The 20,858-nt window shown below is 50.3% G+C and overlaps 1 protein-coding gene across 9 annotated transcripts in view; it reads left to right on the forward strand.

The window, feature by feature from the left end:
* Nucleotides 1-20,858, forward strand: part of CABIN1 (calcineurin binding protein 1) — a 192,518-nt gene that overhangs the window by 44,070 nt on the left and 127,590 nt on the right. For all 9 annotated transcript variants that reach the window (XM_049865389.1, XM_049865386.1, XM_049865395.1 and 6 more), the window contains 8 exons: nt 2,224-2,360; nt 2,939-3,156; nt 4,398-4,476; nt 6,153-6,340; nt 7,238-7,390; nt 8,248-8,442; nt 15,612-15,854; nt 17,594-17,750. In XM_049865389.1, the coding sequence (XP_049721346.1) occupies nt 2,224-2,360; nt 2,939-3,156; nt 4,398-4,476; nt 6,153-6,340; nt 7,238-7,390; nt 8,248-8,442; nt 15,612-15,854; nt 17,594-17,750 (1,370 nt within the window). The remainder of the gene's footprint in view (nt 1-2,223; nt 2,361-2,938; nt 3,157-4,397; nt 4,477-6,152; nt 6,341-7,237; nt 7,391-8,247; nt 8,443-15,611; nt 15,855-17,593; nt 17,751-20,858) is intronic.

Genomic DNA, 20,858 nt, shown 5'->3' on the forward strand with positions numbered 1-20,858 from the left:
TGGGCACCACAGGGGGTGGGGGGAGGGCCTGCTCCTTCTGGGACGCAGACCTGAGGAAGCCCAACAGAAGAGCCACCCTGCTGCTCTCAGGCTTCCTGCTGCCTGACTTTCCCCAGGTGTTTCAAGGAGGTGGAGGAGGAACTTGTGAATCCTTTCCTGTTTCATGATGATCCTCAGAGCTGCCTCAGGAGGAAGAGAAGGGCCAGGATGCTTGGAGCTGGGCAGGGTTTGGGCCCAGTGCTCCTGATAGAAATTTTCAGCCAGCCTTCCTACTTCTTGCCTTTACTGTCTCTCTTCCCTCAGAGGCTCCAGGGCCCTTGTTTCTTGATCCCTCCCAGGGTCATGGTGCCAGCGGCGGGCTTCCTGTTACTGCCTTCTAGCCCTTGTGAGTGGAGGAAGCAGTTCATTTCCACTGGCCCATCATCTTTCTGTCTTCTGAAATTGGTGGGCACAGTTCTTGTCTGTGGGGCATCCTCTCCTCTCCCCTGCCTCTTTGTCGATTTGTGCCTATTATTCCCTCACAGCTACTGCACTGCAGTTTAGAAGGTGACCACATTTGCTCAATATGGCATCTTTACCTGTAAAGCTCAGCCATGGCTTTGTCACGTTGTTTTGTCCTGTGAGAGTTTATTTCAGTGGTGACGACATCCAAGCACAGGAGCAGGAGCTGGAGCTCTGGGTAGATTGTAAATTCTGTCTTATAGAAAGATTCCTAATTTCCCTGCTCTTGCCTTTCTTTCTGTGGTGAAGGTGAAATGCTTAGAAGTCAAGGCTGTTCTAGGTAAATACTTAATGGAGGACCCAGAGTGAGGCTGAAACGCCTTCTGACAAGTTTTTCCTGAGCCTTAGTATCAGCAAAGAGCTTCCCTCAGGAGAGCCATAGGCGTGGGCTTGGGTTGCTGATGCCAAGAAGACCGAATGACCCATTTTCCTAGGTAGCTGTGCCATTCCAACTCAAGGCCTTGTCTTGTAGCCCCATTTCTATTTTCTTCTTTATCTGTATTTTAATCGTTGGTTTCCTGTGTGGCTTTAACATCTGCCGCTTTGAGTGGTCAGACGAGAACAGCATGAGAACCTGTTCGAAGCAGTCCCATGGGAGTGTGAAATAGGGAATGAGTACACTGAGATTGCCCTGAGTGTGAGCTGTCAAGACCAGGCACAGGGTCCTAGCCTCCACAGTCTCAGGCTGGGCCAAGCCTAGAGCTTTATAGGCTGAGAAACCTGTGAGCTTGCAGTGGAGGGGTGGGCTCAGACGTTCCCTGTGGTTCCATACCTACCCATCTATTTCTTTCTTGCTCACTGGGCCCCCTCAGGTCCTGGGACACACCAGGTGCTCTTCTTGTCTGTGTCCCCTGTGCCTGTTTTTGTCCTGCTGCTTTGTTGGCTGGCCCCTTCCCCTGCTCCCAGGTCAGCATGAGCATCACCTCTCTGAGGACCTTCTCTGATGCCCCAGTGCAGGTGTCCCTGTAACTCTGTGTGGGTACACCTGCTCACTGTCTCTCTCCCCTTGGAGCACAAGTTTCCCGAGGGCAGGTCTGCCACAGTCATGCTATGTTCTGGCGCCAGGCGTAGCCAGTGCTCAGTGACCATCTGTCGGTGGAGTGAACATCTGTGGAGCAAGGAGAGAGGCTCCAGAATCTCTGTGTGAGGCAGAGCCCTTGGGATCCTGGACATCACTGACGGTGCTCTCCCAGGGGGGCAGTAGAGGCAGCAGGTGGTTTGCAGAGTGCAGACTGCAGAGCCAGGAGGGTGGGAGCTGCATGGTACTATCTGTCATGCTGGCTCTGAGGGCCAGTCCCAGCAGAGCTGCCTGCCTTTGGACCAGACTGTGTCTTTGGCCAGGCCTCCCTGGTCATTGCTTGGAAGGGCCCTGCCAGCTGTCTTCTCCAGACCTCCTCTGGGCTCTCAGCCTGCCCAGGGTCCTGTGGAACAGGCTGGGCCCTCCACCGCTTTATACAGGCTCCTACTGGGCTCCTCTGTCTTCTCTTGGGTCCCACGTGGCTCCCATGTGGCTGCCTAACGTACACCACTGATCTCAAAGTGGGCCAGCGTACCCTCAGGCCTGTCTACCAGGCGTGCGCTGGTCAGCAACCCTCCCTACAAGACCACTTGCTCACTGTGGTCTTTTTTTCTGTGCAGATTTAGTTTCTTGAGTAGGAAACACTCAGGCACTGATGTCAGAGTGTGTAGTATGGTTTTTGTGACCTGCCATGTTCCCTGTAGGCTGAGGAAGCTGGACCCTGAGGAGGAGGATGGCCCCTTCAACAACTATGAAGTCCAGTCGGAGGCCAAGCCAGACCACAGCTCAAGTGCGGGGCTGCACAGAATGTCCTTTGACTCAGCCACATTCATGGAGTCTGGTAGGAACCCTGAAGGTGGTCATTCACTGCTCGGGCATCCTCTCATTGTCTTATAGCCTCATGTTCTGTCCTGGGAAGATGATCCTGCGGTGTTTTTTAACAAGTGGCTAGGACCTAAGTAGTCTCTGTCCTGAGCTCCGTGATCAGCCCTGCAGGGCTGCTGAATGGCCAGGCCTTGTTCATGCTTGGTTGTGCTCTCCAAAGACACTTGTGTAAGGCCAGGTTCGAAGGCCCATGACCACAGCTATCAAGTGCGTACCATGTTCCAGTTTTTGACATGCCTGATCTCACTGTGTGTACGTGGCTGGATGAGGAGGTTGGCTTCAGTGCCTACCTTTCACAGAGGTTCAGGGAGGCTTGCCTGTAGCTGCGCTGCTCAGCCAAGAGTTGAACTGGCAGTGTGACTTCAGCCCCACAGCATAATGCTGTGTCCACTGGACCTGGGCAGTGGAGGAAGGACACAGCTCTCCTCTGCCTCTGCCCGACCCTGCTGTTGCTCTCCTCTTTCACCTTCTAAAGGACTGAGGAGTCTGGCCTGGAAGGCCCTCCATTTACAGCACGCTGTCTCCCCTGAGCAGAGAGGCAGGACGTGCACGAGTTTCTGCTGGGGAACCTGACCAACGGTGGTATCCTGGAGCTGATGATGCGCTACCTGAAGGCCATGGGCCACAAGTTCCTGCTGCGCTGGCCACCAGGGCTGGCGGATGTTGTACTCAGCATCTACCACAGCTGGAGGCGCCATAGCACCAGCCTGCCCAACCCACTGCTGAGGGACTGCAGCAACAGGCACATCAAGGTCAGCTGGCTTGAGCTGAAAGGCTAATTGAGGGGCCATCAGGCCTGGGGCTGTGTCTCCCTGTGGGCCTGGGCCGCAGGGGGCTTGTGCCCAGGAAGATCCCTGGCGGCCGAGGGGAGGATGCCTCAGGATGAGGATGGGAGCAGAGCCATCAAGGGCTGTGCCAGGCAAGGTTGGGGGTGGCTGAGGCCTGCGATGGCAGGGGGATGGGATGTAAAGGGAGAGAGAGCTACTGGGAGGCCCCTAGGGATGCCCAAGCCCTGGGGCTGGGGATGGTGGGGTCATTTATTGAGGTGAAGGAAAGCCATGGGAGGGGGCTGGGGAGGTGAGGCATTTGGCTATGAGGTGCCAGGAACTGTTACCAGTCTTTTCTAACAGGTGAGAAAGCTGAAGTGCAGAGCTAAGTAGTGGCTTAGGAGAGTGGTTGGGCATCGATCAGCAGGGGCAGATCTGCGTCCACCCACCAGCCCGCCCACTGAGCTCGTCTTTCCAGGTTCCTCCCACTCGGTACTTTTGGGGCTCAAGTGCACTCGAGATGCTCGGCCCCTTCTGTTGGAAACAGGATGCCAGATGCGGAGGAAGGAGCACAGGGTGTGGTTTTTCCGGCTAGAGGCCCAGAAGGTGGAGGAGCTTGGGGTTACAGGTCTTTGGGGCCGTGTGGGCCAGCACTCCCTTGTGTGCAGCCTCTGCTGGGACGCTGCAGGGATTGCCTGGATTTCCTGTGGCCCAACCTGGCCCTGTGTCCTGGCAGCTCTGTCCCTGGGCCTCAGGACACTGCAGGGACTGCCTGGATCTCTTGCAGCCTAGCTGGCCCTGCCTCCTGACAGCTCTGCCCCCAGGCCTTCCTCCCTGGGGCAGTGTGGAACGGTGAGAGGAGCCACACTGTGTCTCCAGACAGGCCAGGCTGTGCGCATTTGTCAGTGAGCTCAGCTTTCTCATGGGTACTGCACAGGGCAGGATTGTGCACTAGAGTGTGGAGCAGTGTCTGACCTGGTGCCTGTAGGTGACAGGGTTGCCTCCTCCACAGGACTTTGAAGACAGGTCTCTGCTACGGTTGCCTCCCCTCAAGTCCTGTCCCAGCATTAGTCCTCATATTTCTGTTTGTGTCCTGTCAAATAGCCACTGATGATCATTTGTGAAGTAGGAAGTAGGTGGAAGGAAGAACTGTATTTGTCTCAGCGAATTTTAGTCTTGGTCCTTCCATCGGCTCCTGCCCGACCTCCCCTGTGCCTGTCCCACAGGACATGATGCTGATGTCTCTTTCCTGCATGGAGCTCCAGCTGGACCAGTGGTTGCTGACCAAAGGCAGAAGCTCTGCAGGTAGGACATCTGTGCCCTGTGGCAGGGTCATTGCTTGGAGCCGCTGCAGCCAGCATGATGGGGAGGGGGAAGCCAAGTCATTGAATTCAAACTCCTATCCGCAGGGCCCTAAGAGAAGGCCCTCAGAATTTCAAGAAGTAGATGGCAGCTGCTGAGCCCTCAAGGGACACCAGTGCCTACTTTTCCTGTAACCTGGGGTCAGAGGAAGTGGGGTCTTAGTTTTGGAATGACCACTTGACACATTATGTGTCCCCAGTCATTTTCCCAGATACAGATTGTTCTGACGTAATTTACCTGTGTTGCAGTATAAGGGATTGCCTAGATTCCTGAGGGACGAGAATCAGGATCAACACAAAGCTGGTTTCTATGAGGTGGAGGTCAGACATACCTCTACCATTTCTGACACCAACCGTTCCCCATACCACACTCTCTGCTTCTCTGCCGGGTCCGATAATTTATTGCAGTGGCTACACTGCACTCACAGACCATATTCACAGTTACGTGGTTTATTAAGGAAGTAACAGGTTACAGCTCAGGATCTAGATCAGAAGGCACGTAAGCAAGGTCTGGAAGGCCCCCCCAGAGCAAAGAACGTATCTCGCCCTTTTTCAGCACGGGACGACTCTGAGCTCCTCTCGGCTACGCCAGCAAGCAGGCACGTCCTTTCTCAGCTGTGTGTGCTCCCTCTCGACCGTGCCGGCCTTCTCTTGGCCATTCAAGAAGGCCCTCCTCTTGGCTTTGCTAGCCTCTCCTTGGCCGTGCATACCCCATCTCGGCTGTGCATGCCACCTCTTGGCTGTGCAGGCCTCTCCACTGCTAAGTTGTCCAGCTTGTAGCCAGTGTAGCAGCTTTCTCAGCTCTCTTAGCTGCTTTGCTAGCAGCAGCTTTCTGCTGTCACCACTGGCTCTGTAACAGGGCCCCTTCTGAGCCTCTTGCTGTCTTTACTGTTACAGCTCTTAACCCCACGTCACAGCTCTTTTAAGAGGTTCCTTGCCTCCTCGTCTGCTTTTGTCTTCTTTCTTCTTGCCTCTCTAAAACCCTCTGTGGAGTTGCCTGCTAATATAAGCAATACTCCTTGTCAATTTCAAGGCATAGCCCTCCCAGGAGGACCATGAATAGACCAATCTAATCAGTGGATTTGCATAGTAACCTGGCCAGTTCCTGCAAAGTGCGTGGAATAGGGGCAGACTGCAGCCCAGGGCTAGACAAAAGGTAGTAATATCAAACCATCAAGTTGTTTACAGTTTACCCAGGAAATGTCAATCAACCTAGACAAAAGTAACAAACCCTCTAGGGTAGAAAACAACTTGAGAGTTCCCCTGCTGCCACCCCCAAGTTGCTTCTCCAAACACCTAGGGCAAAGGTAACTCCTCAGGGCTTAGGGGAAAAATCTTTCAAGCTGTTTTTCCAAAAATCCAAGACAAAACACCACATAAAGGAATTCATTTCACCCTACCACCACTAGGTGGAATGAAGATCTTCTCTGTCTGACTTGTTAGACTTCTGATGCCTGTCCAATGAGGGTTGTAGGCCCTTAGAGGCCGGGGCACTCATTTAGATCAAGGGCAGGAGTGGTGCAGGCTGAGGCAACCCCCGGTGGGCGTGAGTGGGTAGGATGGCATTGAACTCTGGACCCTGCACTGGAAGCTGACCTGTTCCGGCTTGACTGGTTTCAGTGTCTCCTCGGAATTGCCCTGCTGGTGTGGTGAACGGCAGGTTTGGGCCTGACTTCCCAGGAACCCACTTTCTGGGTGACCTGCTGCAGCTGTCATTTGCATCGTCCCAGCGAGACCTCTTTGAGGATGGCTGGTTGGAGTTTGTGGTGCGTGTGTACTGGCTGAAGGCTCGGTTCCTGGCTCTGCAGGTTGGTTCTGTGGCCAGCTCTTGGGGAGTATGTCTTCACGTCTGACAGGGAAGGAAGGCCCCTAGAGTGTGCTGAGGATGTGTGTGTGTGTGTGTGTGTGTGTGTGTGTGTGTGTGTGTAGGTGGGTGGGAAGGAGTGCAGCACCTGCCCGGGCACTGGGCTTGGTGGGAGGATCTGGGAAGTGGTGAGGAATTTTCAGCATCTCAGAAATCCAAACATGGTATCAGGCAGTTTTAGAGCACATTAACACACCTACAGAGTCCAGAAGTGATCTTTGTGCCTTCTGAAGACTCCCTGACTCAAGGTTCCTTCAGGGTCTTGACCCTCGGCCTATGTTTTCTGAGAGAGCCTGAACTAGTGAATGAGTAGATGCAGAGATTTCTAGAAGGGGGTGTGTGTGTTCTCAGAAAGCTCCTCAGAGCGTCCCACCTCTAATACCTGGTGGTACCTGTTGCCCTTGGGCACAATGAGTAAGAGATTGCCACAGTCCCTTCAGCAGCGTTTCAGTCTAAGGGAAACAGCATTGCTAATTCAGCTCTGGAATTACTCCAGGCCCAACTTCTAGTCTTGGCTCTGCTTTTATTGGCTCATGATCTTGAGTAGATTACCTGGCCCCGCCCAAGTGCCCTCAGTGTCCTCCACTGTAAGATGAGTTTAATGATATCTGTTCTCACACAGTTGTGGTGGAAATCATTCATTCACTCATCACTCATTCATTTACTCAACAAATATTCATTGAGCTCAGCTATGTGGGGGCCCTTTCTGGAGACGAGAACAGTAATCAGGTAAAACTCCACCCTCGTGGTACCAAAAGTCCAGGGGGTCAGGAGTGTAAGGCCCTGCCCAGTGTTTCAGTCCCTTCCTTCGCCCACCCTGACCTGGCTTTCCTCTGATCAGGGGGACATGGAGCAGGCCCTGGAGAACTATGACATCTGCACAGAGATGCTCCAGAGCTCGGCTACTCTCCAGGCTGCAGTGGGGGCTGAGCGAGGAGACCTGGTAATCCGGCTGCCCAACCTGCACAATGACTCCATTGTCTCCCTGGAGGAGGTACGTGGCCATGTGTGTGATGGTGGCTCCTGGTCAGAGATTGGTGCTGGGCTGGCCCAGGTAGACTAGATCTGACCTGCTCCTCAGGAACAGAGCAGGGTGTGCTGAGCAGTGCTCTTGGAGGGACTCCTAACAGACAGCCCAGGCACTCTCTTGGGAAGTGTGTCCAATGGATGGGCAGCAGACAGCAGAGGTGGGGCATTTGTCAGCGCAATTTAGAGGTGATACTTCCTCAGCTCTCAAGGCTGAGTATGGCAGCTACCCTAGCAGAAATGGAGGCCTGAGCAGATTAGTGCTGATCTAGCCACAGGGCTGGGTGAGTGGTTCCCGGTGCTACGCCAGGCCCCATCTGGGGCTGTCTTCTCACTGTGTAGCTCAGACGCACTACGGCTCCATACTGGTGGTGTACGTGTCCATAGGGGCTGGGCAGGCCTTCACACTTTCCACAGAATGATCTCAGGGCAGGGCCAGGTGCATTCAGACATCCTATGAAGGGGCTGTACAGTTCAGCAGTGTTTATCAGTCTCTGACCTGGACTCACCAAGGTCCCTGACTGGCAGATGCTCTAGCTCCATGAATTGGATCTGCTGAACTATGGCCATGAGGCTGCACCACTGTTTTGGAAGACATTTTTCTGGAACCCTTCTGCTTCTGGGGTAGTTTCTGTTTTTTGGTATGTTTCTTAGTTTTTATAGAATACTTTGCCCTAAATAGAAATACTTTTAAAAACACATATATTCATGACTAAGGGGGAGTCCAGTTTCTGTCCTCTTTATCTGGGTTTGGTAAGCACAGACATGGCTGATTCAGAGGGGAGTGGGAGTTTGCCATCAGTAGCATTCCCAGGCCTTTTTCAGATCGATAAGAACCTGAAGTCACTGGAGCGGTGCCAGTCCTTGGAAGAGATTCAGCGACTGTATGAAGCTGGTGACTACAAGGCTGTTGTACGTCTGCTGCACCCCACCCTGTGCACCAGTGGCTTTGATCGGGCCAAGCACCTGGAGTTCATGACGTCTATCCCAGAGAGGCCAGCTCAGCTGCTGCTGTTGCAGGTGTGTGCTGCCCTTCATCTTCCACTTATTTGTCTCCTTGTGGAGGCATTGAGGCAGCCTTCAAGAACACCTACCTAGAAGAGAAAAACGGAAGTAAAAACTACTAACTCAGCACCCAGGAAGATATGATCAAGACTGGGGCAACGATGGACCTTAGGAGTGCAGGTTCTAGGGTTCTGTGTGGCTCAGGGTGAACCCACATATAACTCTGAGCCTCTTTATGGCAGAGAAGAAGGGAGGGTACTCAGGGGCACCATCCATCTGTCTGTCTCTTCACCCATCTGTCCATCCATCCATCCACCTGTCTGTCCATCCATTCGTTATGCATTCACCCATCCAACTGCCTGTCTACTGGTCCATCCATCCATCCACCCACACACCCATCCATTCATCCACCCACACACCCATCCGTCCATCCATCCGTCCGTCCATCCATCTACCCGTCCGTCCGTCCATCCATCCATCTACTCACACACCCATCCATCATCCATCCAACCACCTGTCCACTCATCTGTCCATCCACCCACCCATCCATTCATCCATCCCCCTACCTATCCATCTATCCATCTGTCCACCCACTTGTTCATCTTTTTTTATTGCTTTTAAAATTAATTATTAAGTAGTTATAAATATGGATAAAAGTATCTGTACAATATAAAGAATGAAGATAAATACTTCTGTGCAATTGCCTAGTTGAAGGAAAAGAATGTCCCCATTGTGCTTCGAGCTCCCTGTTCCCTCCTGCCCGCCACCCCCCATTCTTTAGGAAGTAAACTCTTACTTGGAGCTGAAGGGGGCTGGCCTTCTGCTGGGCCCGGGGCAAGTTACAGAACCTCTCTGCCTCATTTCCTCATCTCTGCAATTGGAATGATCACTGTCCTCACCTCAGAGGCCTGATGTGGGGATTTAGGAGTTAATGTGTGTTGGTACCATGACTGGCACATAGTAAGTATCACATGAGTGCTAGCTGTCATGTTGCCACCATCCTCAAGAAAGGGAAAAAGGAGGGGGAGGGAGGGAGGGAGGAAAGAGGAAGGGAAGAAGGGAGAGAGGGAAGAGGGAATAGGAATGGAGGGAGGAAGGGAAGAGGGTAACAGGGAGGACGCCTGCTTGCTCAGACCAAACTAAGCTCAGGGAATGACATGTCTTGAACTTCCATCACCACGGTAGGTTGTGGGTGGCCCTGTATAGCTGTATGTAGGGGGATAGCTGGGTGTACCCAGGGAGGGCATTGAGTGAGTTGACGGGGGTAGAGAGCTGCCTCCTCTGCTTCTGTAAGATGGTCCCAATGGCTTAGATGGCATCTTGCTCCTGTTGCCACCAAAACAACTGAGGGAAAGAGGCACTGGGCATGGTGAATGCTCGCTAGTGGGAGGAGGAGCTGTTTGGAAGAGCAGTAAGGCTTGGTCTGTGTGTGGTTGGTCTGTGGTTGAGGCCTCAGCTATGTGACCTGGGAGCACCTGCTTTTTGTGAAAAGTGACTCCTGGGTTTTTCTCAATCTCCTGTGGGGGAGAGTGTTTTCTTGTTGATCCAGAGTGCTTTTCAGACATTAAAGAGAGTAATCTTTTTCTCATCATATGTCGCAAATATTTTTCCTAGCTTGTTTTTTGCTTCTAAACTGCGGCTTTTTTTTTGTTGGTTTGTTTGGTTTTTTGGCATGCAGAAGTTCTGAATTTTTATGCCGGTAAATCTTTTGATGTTTTCCCGTGTTTGTGATTTTGTTACCGGTCTTTATGCTTCGACAGCCTTCCAAGACTTGAGAAACACTCCTGCCCTTATCCCTCAAGCAAGCAGAGCGCCTGGGTGAGAGATGGACCTCTTGAGGAGAGGCAGGCTAGGAACGTGCGACAGAGAGATAAAAAGTGTGCTTGCCTTTGCTTTCTTCTAGTGGTGTTCCATGTTTGTCTGTAACTCGCTCCACCTGGCTTACCTAGAGTGGAACAGGGTCTCATTTGGGATATTTCCGTTCAAGAATATGGTGACTCTTCCTGTTTAGGCAAGCTACCATTTATATTCTTTAATGTATAGCTTCCTTGTTGAGTTGGTTCTTAATTCTTTATCTTTTTGGTTGCTGGTTTGAGTAGGATCTTTTTGTCAGCTGTCATATTTCCTGATTGTACATTGTTGGCTTATAGGAAAGCCGTTGATTGTTACACTGAATTCTCAGTGTTTCTGATGAGTGTGTGTGTGTGTGTGTATAGAAGATCGCATTGCCCACCCGCAATAGTGATTTGCTTGTCTCATAGGTTGACTGTTACTCTTTGCATTTTTAGCACTTCCTGGCCTGAGCTCTGGGAATATGTTCTGTTAGAGTGTTGCTGGCAGGGCCCTTACCTTGCTGGTGACTTTCACAGCGACTCTGGCTGTAGTTCAAGGTTAACAGTTTCTGTCCTGGTAGACAGGAGTCATTTGTCCCTGCCTTGTGTGGGTTTTTGATCAGGGGTGGTCAGCTTAGGTCTTTGGATTCCGAGTCTGCACCAGGAGGCGTCTCTTGTGCTTAGGTGCCCTTTTAGCCGACCTTGGGGCTGGTTTGCTCTGCCTTTGGATGCTGCAGCAGAGCCCAAAGGTGGGTTCAGGTGTCTCTGCTGGTTCTGTGGGTAACGAGGCCTTGGCTGCTGGAGATCAGAGCCTGCTGAGTAGGGAGTGATAGGTGCTTCCTGGAGCCCAGCAAGTGGCCTCTGTGGCCTGAGTTCTCAGGCAGGCTGCTCCCCCTTCACTCGGTGTGGTGTTGAATGCGGCCGAGCTCCACAGTATTCAAATGAGTTTTATTCTAGGGCCAAAAGGAGTATTGCATACAGCGCTGGCTTCCACAGACCAAAAAAACCAAACCCGCTGCCGTCGAGTTGATTCCTACTCGTAATGACCCTATAGGACAGAGTAGAACTGCCCCAGAGGGTTTCCAAAGAGCGGCTAGTAGATTCGAAATTTGTTAGCAGCCAAGCGCTTAATCACTATGCCAGGCTTCCACAGAGGAGATTTTAAAATGGAGCTAATGGAGCAGTGTGGTATATGAGAGCTCTTAACATGTGGCGGTTGTGGACGATGGCACAGCTGCTGTGCTCCTGGAGGTCTAAAGAGTCTGGGAGGCCAGATTCATGTGTGGCATGCCAGGTGTGAGGGTGACCGCAGGCCACAGCTACCATGCCTGTGACAGCGTCTTGTTTGTGCTTGCACCTGCTGCCTAACTGCCGCCATGACCCATAGGCACAGGGTCTGCTGTAACTCTAGGCTTAGAGAGGCAGGACCATTTGCCTAGGTCACCCAGCTCCTGAGGGGCTAAGTCAGGGTGTGAGCTCAGGCCATGTGGCTCTGGAGCTGCAGCAGGACCACTTTCTTCTTGCACTGTTGTAATGCCCCTTGTGGCCTCACCCCAGGTCAAGGCAGGGAGGAGAAAAGGGCAGTGCTGCAAGACGTACCCTGACAGCGCACACATCAGGACCTAATGATGGGGAGGTCCCGAGAGGACCTGACGCCCTGGTGGGGAACTTGTACCCGATGTTGGGGAGGTCCCTAGAGGGCTCGACACCCTGCTGGGGAGCTTACAGGAGCATCTTTGGAGACAGTGTTGCCCTGGGGCTCTCTTTCTCTTCCTTCTGGACACAGCCCAGCCCTTGCTTTCAGTGGCATTGCTCTGTGAACTCATCACCCTCTCCCGCGTGGGAATTCTACCCTGGGATTACCTTGGACCCTCTTTCCCCTAGCCTAGCGCTGCTGCCTTCCCCAGCCTGTCCAGTTGACTCCAGCGCTGCCTGATTAGTTACTTTATTTCGATGTGTAGGATTGTTAGTTTTCTTTGTGGTTACCGTAATATTTAACCGTATTTTTCTAAGTTTAAACCAACCTTTTATTTCTTTATATTGCCTTGACTTCCTCTTCTTATGAAAGATCTATGAATACATTTTTTAGCTCTTCTTTTTTGTTTTAATATTTTCATCTTCTACATATGGACGTCTCTGTTTTCCTATTTTCAGTGTTTTAGCTTTGATTTATTTTTGTGACTACCCTCTCTGGGTTGATATCTGATGTTATTGATTGTCTAACTGGAGGACTCCCTGTAGTATTTCTTGTAATTTTGGTTTGGTTTTTACAACTTCCATTAACTTCTGTTTATCTGGAAATGCCCTAATTTTGCTATCATACTTGAGAGACAGTTTTGCTGGACATACAATTCTTGGTTGGCAGTTTTTTTCCATCAAGGCTTTATGTATGTCACCCCATTGTCTTCTTGCCTGCATGATTTCTGCTGAGTAGTCAGAGCTTAGTCTTATCGACTCTCCTTTGTAGGTGACTTTTTGCTTATCCCTAGGTGCTCTTAAAATTCTCCCTTAATCATTGGTTTTGGCAAGTTTGATTATAATATGTCTTCATGACTTTCTTTTGGGATCTACCTTGTGTGGAGTTCGATGAGCTTCTTGAATAGATATTTTATCATCTTTCCTGATATCAGGGAAGGTTTCAGCCAACAAATCTTCAGCAATTCTCTCCGTATTCTCTGTTATCCCCACTGTTTTGGTACTCCAGTCACTCGTAAGTTATTCCTCTTGATAAAGTCCCACATAATTCTTAGGGTTTCTTCCTTTTTTTTTAGATTCTTTCATTAGACTTTTCCCCAAATAAGTTGGTGTCAAGCACTTTACTTTCAGTTTCACTAATTCTGACTTTCATTGCCTTCGTTCTGCTCCTATGACTTTCTCTTGAGTTGTCAAATTCTGAAATTTTATTGTTGATCTTTTGGATTTCTGTTTGCCGCCTCTCTGTGGATTCTTGCAGCCTGTTAAATTTTTCATTATGCTCTCATATAGCCTTCTTAAGCTCCACTATTGCCTTGTCTGTTCTTTGTCTTGGTGTGTTCTGTGTTTTGCCTGATTTCCTTCCTGATCTCTTGGAGAGTTTTGTATATTAGTCTTTTGAATTCTATCTCTGGTGATTCCAAGAAGTCCTCTTCCTCCGGAAGGTTTGATTCTTTGTTTTGGGCTTGCTGAAGCCATCATGGTCTGCGTCTTTATGTGATTTGTTATTGATCGTTGTCTCCAACCCTGGTGGCATAGTGATTAAGTGCTGTGGCTGCTAACCAAAGGTTGGCAGTTCGAATCTACCAGGCACTCCTCGGAAACTCTATGGGGCAGTTCTCCTCTGTCCTATAGGGTCTCTATGAGTTGGAATTGACTCAACGGCAATGGGTTTGGTTTTTTTTTTTTCGGTTTTGGTTGTCTCCAAGTCATCAGTAAGCTGTTACACTTATTTATTTTGGGTTTGGTTTTTTTTTTTTCGGTTTTGGTTGTCTCCAAGTCATCAGTAAGCTGTTACACTTATTTATTTTGCGTTTGCTTTTTTTTTTTTTACTGGGTCTTAGCTTCTTGCTTTGTTTCATTTTGATATGCCCAAATAGGCTGGTCATGTGATCTAGTTTGATTATTGGTGTCTTTGAAGCTCTCACATCCTGTCTCCAGGAGGCTAGAGCTGTCACTAGGAACACGAGCCCAGGGATCCATTTACTTTTCTTGTGTGGATTCAGCTCAGGTGTCCAGGTTGTTAGTCACCGAGTGTGTGGTGCAGGCTCTCACCTACAGTCCTAGGCAGGCAGGGATGATTGGAGTAGGCACAGGTATCTGGCTGCAGTAGGGGGTCATGTGCTGATCAAGGCAGGGGACTGACTTCTGCCCCTAAGTGTCTGGGTGGAAGGCGTGTCCCTATGCCCTAGAGTGCATAGGTTGGTAGGTTTTGCAGCCAGACTATGGGCACCCAGTGGTGTTGGCTGTAGGGACTGGGAGTCACCACTTATTCTTGGACCCCTGTCGCGGGTGGTTCGGTGGCATGGGTGAAACCACCAGTCCTCCAGCCAGTGATGTGGACCTACCCAGCCAGTGATGTGGGTAGGTGATGGCCCTGCTTAATTGGCAGGGCTGTGTCCTGTGTCATAAATCTGCCACTCCCCCTTATAGCAGATACAGATGAAAATAGGCTTCAGATATATATCTGGTTATATTGTCCTAATGAGGGCCTACGCTATTGAAATAGGCCCACACAGGTCTGTGCAGGGGTGAAAGGCATTCAAAGTCTGTGCACCCCTAATGCCTGTACCTCTGCAAAGGGGCTGTGCCTGCCCTGAGTTCCTAGCTTAGGGGAGCTGGCAGATTTTTTTTTCCTGTTTGTTAATTTGTTCCTTCTCCAAAGCGGAGAGAATGGCTCAGGGCGCGCAGTGGGTCCTACTTCCAGCCCAGGGAGCACAGCAATCACTGAAGCTGGACCCAGGACCAGAGCAGAGTGGGAAGGGGGCAGTAAATGGGAGACAGGTACTTTCAAAAGGGGTTGTTTTTTTTTTTTTATCAGCACAGTAGGTTAGTTGCTTGTACTTATCTTTCAACGACTGAGCACCATTTCTTGCTGGTTGTAGAGGCTTGCGCAGACTCTCTGGTGCTCAGTCTCTCCCGACGTGGAAAACGTGTCCCGATCACCACTGCTTGCCTCACTGCGTGTACCAGCCGATCCAGCCTGCAGGGTGCTGATACCGGCCAGGTCAGGTCTGGCAATTCCTCGCTGCTTCTGAACAGTCTCTCCCTCCCCATGCTGTTCGGTCTGATTCCTCCACTTTGTCTTTGATGTTCAGGGCTCCTAGATTGTCATATATAATCGATTCACTTATTTTTTTCCAGGTCTTTGTAGTAAGAGGGACCACAGAAGGCTTCTGACTTCTCTGCCATCTTGGCCCCGCCTCTGATCAGTTACTTTGGTTCAGGGCTCCTCCTTTCCACTGAGACAGTTCCTCTGGCACCTCCCAGATCCAGGTGCTGAGAGACACACCACTGGGGGGAATGTACCTGCCCCCGGCCTAGGGCCCAGTGCTTAGTGAGAGCTGATGGAGCTGTTAGATTCTCAGTTTTACTGTGGCTGCTGGTGGGCTCTATGGACTCTTCCCAGTGTCCCGGGCTTTGTAAATGGGAAACTGAGCCCCTGGTTGTTGGCCTGCTTTGCTGTGACTACACACAAGTCACCTGGGTGCCCACAGAGGCCTCTGGGCTGTATGGAACCTGCATCTGTTCTGTAGCAGCCTCCTCACCCTTTCCTTGGGAGTGTCTCTCGTCCCTTACTCCCCCACCCCTCTGAGGACCTGTGTGCTGAGTGTCTTATGTGTTCTCTCACAGCCTCCTGTCATTCCTTCTTTTGCTCAGGACTCCCTGCTCCAGCTGCAGGACCACCGGCAGTGCTTTGAGTGCTCTGACGTGGCCCTGAATGAAGCGGTCCAGCAGATGGTCAATGCAGGTGATGCTGCGGCCAAGGAGGAATGGGTGGCCACAGTCACACAGCTGCTGCTGGGCATCGAGCAGGCACTCTCTGCAGATGGCAGTGGCAGCATCCTGAAGGAGTCCTCCTCTGCCACAGGCCTTGTCAGGCTCACCAGCAACCTCATCCAGGTAACCCTCAATTCCTTCCTGTCCTGTCCCATCCCCTAGGTGTGTCTCTGACAAGTCCTCTTGCTTTAGTGCCTAATCTGCTCTCTTACATCTCAAATGTGATTAGCTTAAAACATAGCCTCTACTGATATGGCCTCATTAACATAACAAAGAAAACTGTTCCCGAATGGGATCACATCCACAGGTATGTAGTTGTATGCCCTGGGTTTTCTAGGTTTTGGAATCTTCATCAAAGATTATAGCCTAGATTGCCAGGTTTTTATCTTGAGGAGCTGGGTGGGTTTGAAGCACCAACCTTTTTTGGTTAGCAGCTAAACACTTAAGCATTGTGCCACCAGGGCTTTTTTTCACAGGTATAAAACCAAAAACCAAACCCATTGTCATTGAGTCAATTCCCACTCATAGTGACCCTATAGGACAGAGTAGAACTGCCCTGCAGGGTTTCCAGGAAGCGGCTGGTGGATTCAAACTATCAACCTTTTGGTCAGCAGCCAAATGCTTAACCACTGTGCCACCAGAGCCCCATTCACTGGTATAAGGGTTAAGATTTACAACACATGTATTTGGGGGCCATAATTTAATTCATAACACTACCACATGGTGCAAGACCCCTAATCCCAGAGTGGGGAACTGCCCAGAGTGGGGAGGCCCCTTGCCTGCTATGTGGTGAGCCAGGGGCAGAGCAGGGCCAGGCCTCCTGACTCCCTGCCAGGGCCCTCACTCCCATGTTGTCCTGGCACGTGGCTTCCTTCCTTATAAAGATGGGCTCTTCTTGCTGGGGAGTGGTCACAGCTTCCCACAGCACCCAAGCAGGCTTGTGCAGAGAACAAGGGTGCACTCACCTCCTGTCCCCAACCCCACTCAGCCACAGGAAGTTCTGCAAAACCTTGTCCTCCCTACCGTTAACAACTCCAGCTTCTGTTTTTGCTTTCCATCTCCTTCCCTCACCTTCACCCGAGCTGTGGCTGCCTCTCGCTTGAGTCTGTGGCTGCACGTGTCCTGCAGCACTTCTTGCCTTGGTCTCCCCCACCCATCCAGCCACCACCCCACCACAGAGGCACCTTTCCAAAGCAGAGTATGAGTCTGCTGCTTCCTTACTTAAAGCCTTGCACATTCCTGCCAAATTGAGTATGGCCAACTTTGTAAACATGTGAGCACACTGACTCACCTGGTCGTCTTCTCTCTCATCCTTCACTTCCTTCCTGCTGTATTCCTTGCTGCAGCCATCCTAAGCAGATGTCTGTCCTACCTCTGGGTCTCTGTTCCCATGCCCTACCCTCTCTGGGAGTCTGGCACCTGACATCCAGTAGCATAGAAGGGTTCTCTCAATAGCTTTGCTCTGCTTGTCCCATCCTCCTCTGAGACCCCATTGTAGCTGATTTGCTTTAATCACAGCAGCTGTACCAATCCTGAGCTCAGGTCTCTTGCCTGTGACTGTACCTCTCCAAGCCTCGCTCACCTCTGTAATCCTTGCATTTGGCATAGGACCAGCACATAGCACGTGCTGAGGAGCCAGGAGCTGTACGTACATGAGGGAGGACAGTTGAGCTGCTGCTCTCCTGATGCTGGCCTGCATGGGACTGTCAGTGACACGCAGATGCTGCTGGCACAGTGTCCCACATCCATGTAGTGGCTGCAAGCACTCATGGCCAGGCAGGCAACAGTTCTCTGCTCCTTATCGTGTGAGGGTGGGCTAGAGTTGGCCTGCTGTGACCCCCGTGCCTTTCTTCCCACCGCAGGTCATTGACTGCAGCATGGCCATGCAGGAGGAGTCCAAGGAGCCACACGTGTCCTCAGTGCTGCCCTGGATCATCCTGCACCGCATCATCTGGCAGGAGGAGGACACCTTCCGCTCTCTGTGCCACCAGCAGCAGCTCCAGAGCCCGGCGGAGGAAGGTGCCAGGATGTGGGGTGGGCCCTGACCTGGGTGTCCCTGCCACGTGACTCTGCCCCGGGCGCTGCAGGCTGTCCAGAGTAGTAGGCATGCCTGGATGCAGTCTGCAGGGCCTGTCTCCTCCTGCAGTTGCTCCCTGTGCAGGGGTGGGGGGGTGTGGGCATGTTCCGTGGCTGGTGTACTTGGCATACACGGGGATGACTGCATTGGAAGGTGCACACCAGGAGTGCTCGCACTGCCCCAAGAGCCTCCATGCCTGTCAGCGCCTTTAATTCTCATGCCAGCCCTGTGAGGTGGGTGACCTGGCTCCAGAGCCCTCTCACTTAATTGCTGCACCTAACCCGTCCTGGATGGAAGCTAGCAAGGTGGGCATTATGGGCCTGCACAGGCTCAAACTCCAGCCCTTTGACCTTGAGCAGTCACATCACTTGTCAGCCCATTTCCCACATCCATTCATACCTGCCACAGAGGATGGGATGAAGTAATAAACCCATCAATTGCCGCAGCAAATTGGGTCTTGACATGCGGTGGGTGCTAAGCAGTTAGTAGCTATTATGAGTTGAGAAGCCAGAGCCTCAGACCCTGAGTAGAGGGGGACCTTGAACTGTCACTGAGACAGTAGTATAAAATTTGCTTTATTGACGAAATTAGCTAACAATAACAGCTAAATGAAAGAGTAAGTAAAGATGCTGGACCTGTTTTTTTGTTTTCTTACATGGTATGTCCAAATTTGGCCTGTATACATATACTTTATTTAAAAACTAAAGTTGTGATTTTAATAGATGTATGTACGCATTTATTAACCTATCTTAGGTATTAGGGGGTTTTCCTTAGTAATTTGAAAAATAAGAAAAGTAGAAAAGAAGAAAGGTCATTCTTATTAAGCAATCTAGAGAAAACCAGAGTTGACATCGTGGCTTGCTTCCGTCCATTTGTTCACTCTGTAAACTGTTTGTTAGCTTCATGTCAGGCCCTGTGAATAATGAATCTCCAACTTGACAGGCTGGGGGAGTGTGGGTGGGGACATGCGGGGCATGGGAAAGCTCCAGGCCAGAAGGAGGGCTGGAGCTTGTGGATCAGAAGTGCAAAGGACTGTGAAAGGCATTTAGACTATTTCATGAACATGTTCTCAGTTGCTTCATAGTTTTTGCAATACTGATGAGTGGTTACATGCACCCCTGAACCATCATCCTGCCGAACCCTTGGGGTGGCTTCAGTATTTTTCTTGTGCCATACCATGGTCAGCACCTCAGGCATACCTTTTTGCTTCTGAATTGTTTCTTAGGATAAATTTCTAGGAATGGTAACATCTGTAGAGCTCTTAACAGTACCTCATTCGTTCCCAACAGTATTTTAGTGGTGAAAAAAAGTTTAAGGTTTGTAACTATAAATGCTTCTTACTTTTCTTTTTAAAATAATACACACACACACATACACACACACAAAATAACCCCAAAAAAACTTCTTGGTTAAGATTCTCCTTTCCCTCAAAATTAATTATATGAATAAAAAATTGTTGGGAAAAAAAAAAAACAACTGTCAGCAAGCAAACAAGGAAAGAGGAATAATCAAATGCCATAAATTTTGAAACGTTTAGGCCAAGGAAAGAAATCAAAGATTCTGGTGAACTGGCTTCAGGTGTGGCTTCTGGTCCCCTCCTCCAGCCCTAGTGGGAAGACTGAGGGAGGGTTGTAAGTTGACAAAATCCTAGAAATATTATTAATATCCTCCTATTTGTAGAGAAGTGAACTGATGGTGAAGAACCTCCGTATGGCCCTGGACCTTTGGAGAAGTGGGAAGTGTTTTTAGGTTCTGCCGTCTTCTAGGGAGCAGACTGAGTTGAGGGAAGGACCCAAGGACAAAACACATTTCTGGACAGCTGCTTAGGGTCCTGATATAGCACATTGTCACATACTGAGTTCTCCAGAAGCGGACACTGAAACAAAGTTTGCTGGGATCAGTACCTGGGAAAGGAAGGGGGGGAAGAAGCAAGACTGGGCAGAGGGAGAAGCTGAACTGTGAGGCAGGCCTGACAAAGCCTTGGCAGGGAGCTCTGGAAAGAAAGTTGCCTGTAGGCGTTGCTCTGCCACGTTGGACTGAATTTACCAAGCATTTGTACTCCCATCTCATGTAGTCACTGACTGTGGGTACCCACACATGAGCTTGTGCACAAACTTGGGTACGGTGAATTTCTGCAGCTGCACAGACCCACAGCAGCCAGCATCTGCAGGCTGCCTGCAGACTGCAGTCCCCTCCCTGAGCAATGGGTCCTACCTTAAAGGGGGATCTCTGTGCCTGTGATAGATATGTAATGGGATCTCCAGAGAGAGAACAATACTTCAGTTCTCTAGCAAGGACTGTGCACAGCCATGTTGTCTCCCTTCTACCTGTACTGGCACAGGCTACAGGGAAGTGCATTCAGAGCAGTGCTTGCTTTAAAATGGTAGCTTTAAGGGAAAGGGAAATTGGTCTTATGTTATGTGGGAGCCTACCCCAGAAAATTCACTCACAATGTATCAGAACACTTAGTCTGGAGGAACTGCCCAAGCTGACCCTAAGCAGGATGGAAAGGATGGCATGGCGAGTATATTAACATATTGTAGCTCACCACCACCACCCTCACCTCAGGAAGGGGCAAAAAAGGAAAGAAGATAGCGTGCCAAAAAAAAAAAAAACATGAGCCCAGTCTGGAAGAAAATATATACTAAGGAACAGAGGCGGAATTCCTGTAAATGGTTTGCACAAGAAAATGATCTAGTAAAAATTTAAATTCAATAAAACATATTTCATAGATAAGCTGATAAACTGAAAGAAATGAAAAGGCAAATTGCAGAACTAAGGGAAAATACTGTAAACCAAACCTCACCATTATAGACTAATAACCAAAAACCAGCAAAGAGCAGAACAAATATGACTGAAAATGAAACGAGTGGATACAATTAAGAGATAAAAGCATTGGGGAAAAGATGAAAGATGTGGAGGACAAAGATGGTTCAGCATACGGGTGGGTGGTGCCCCTGATGTAAAGAGTCCAACAAATGAAACGGGAGAAGCAGTCAACCTCACATCCACTACAGGAAGAATTATCTGAATTGTAATAAAAAGTGAAC

This window comes from Elephas maximus, chromosome 22, assembly GCF_024166365.1.
Source record: "Elephas maximus indicus isolate mEleMax1 chromosome 22, mEleMax1 primary haplotype, whole genome shotgun sequence".
NCBI lineage: Eukaryota > Metazoa > Chordata > Mammalia > Proboscidea > Elephantidae > Elephas > Elephas maximus.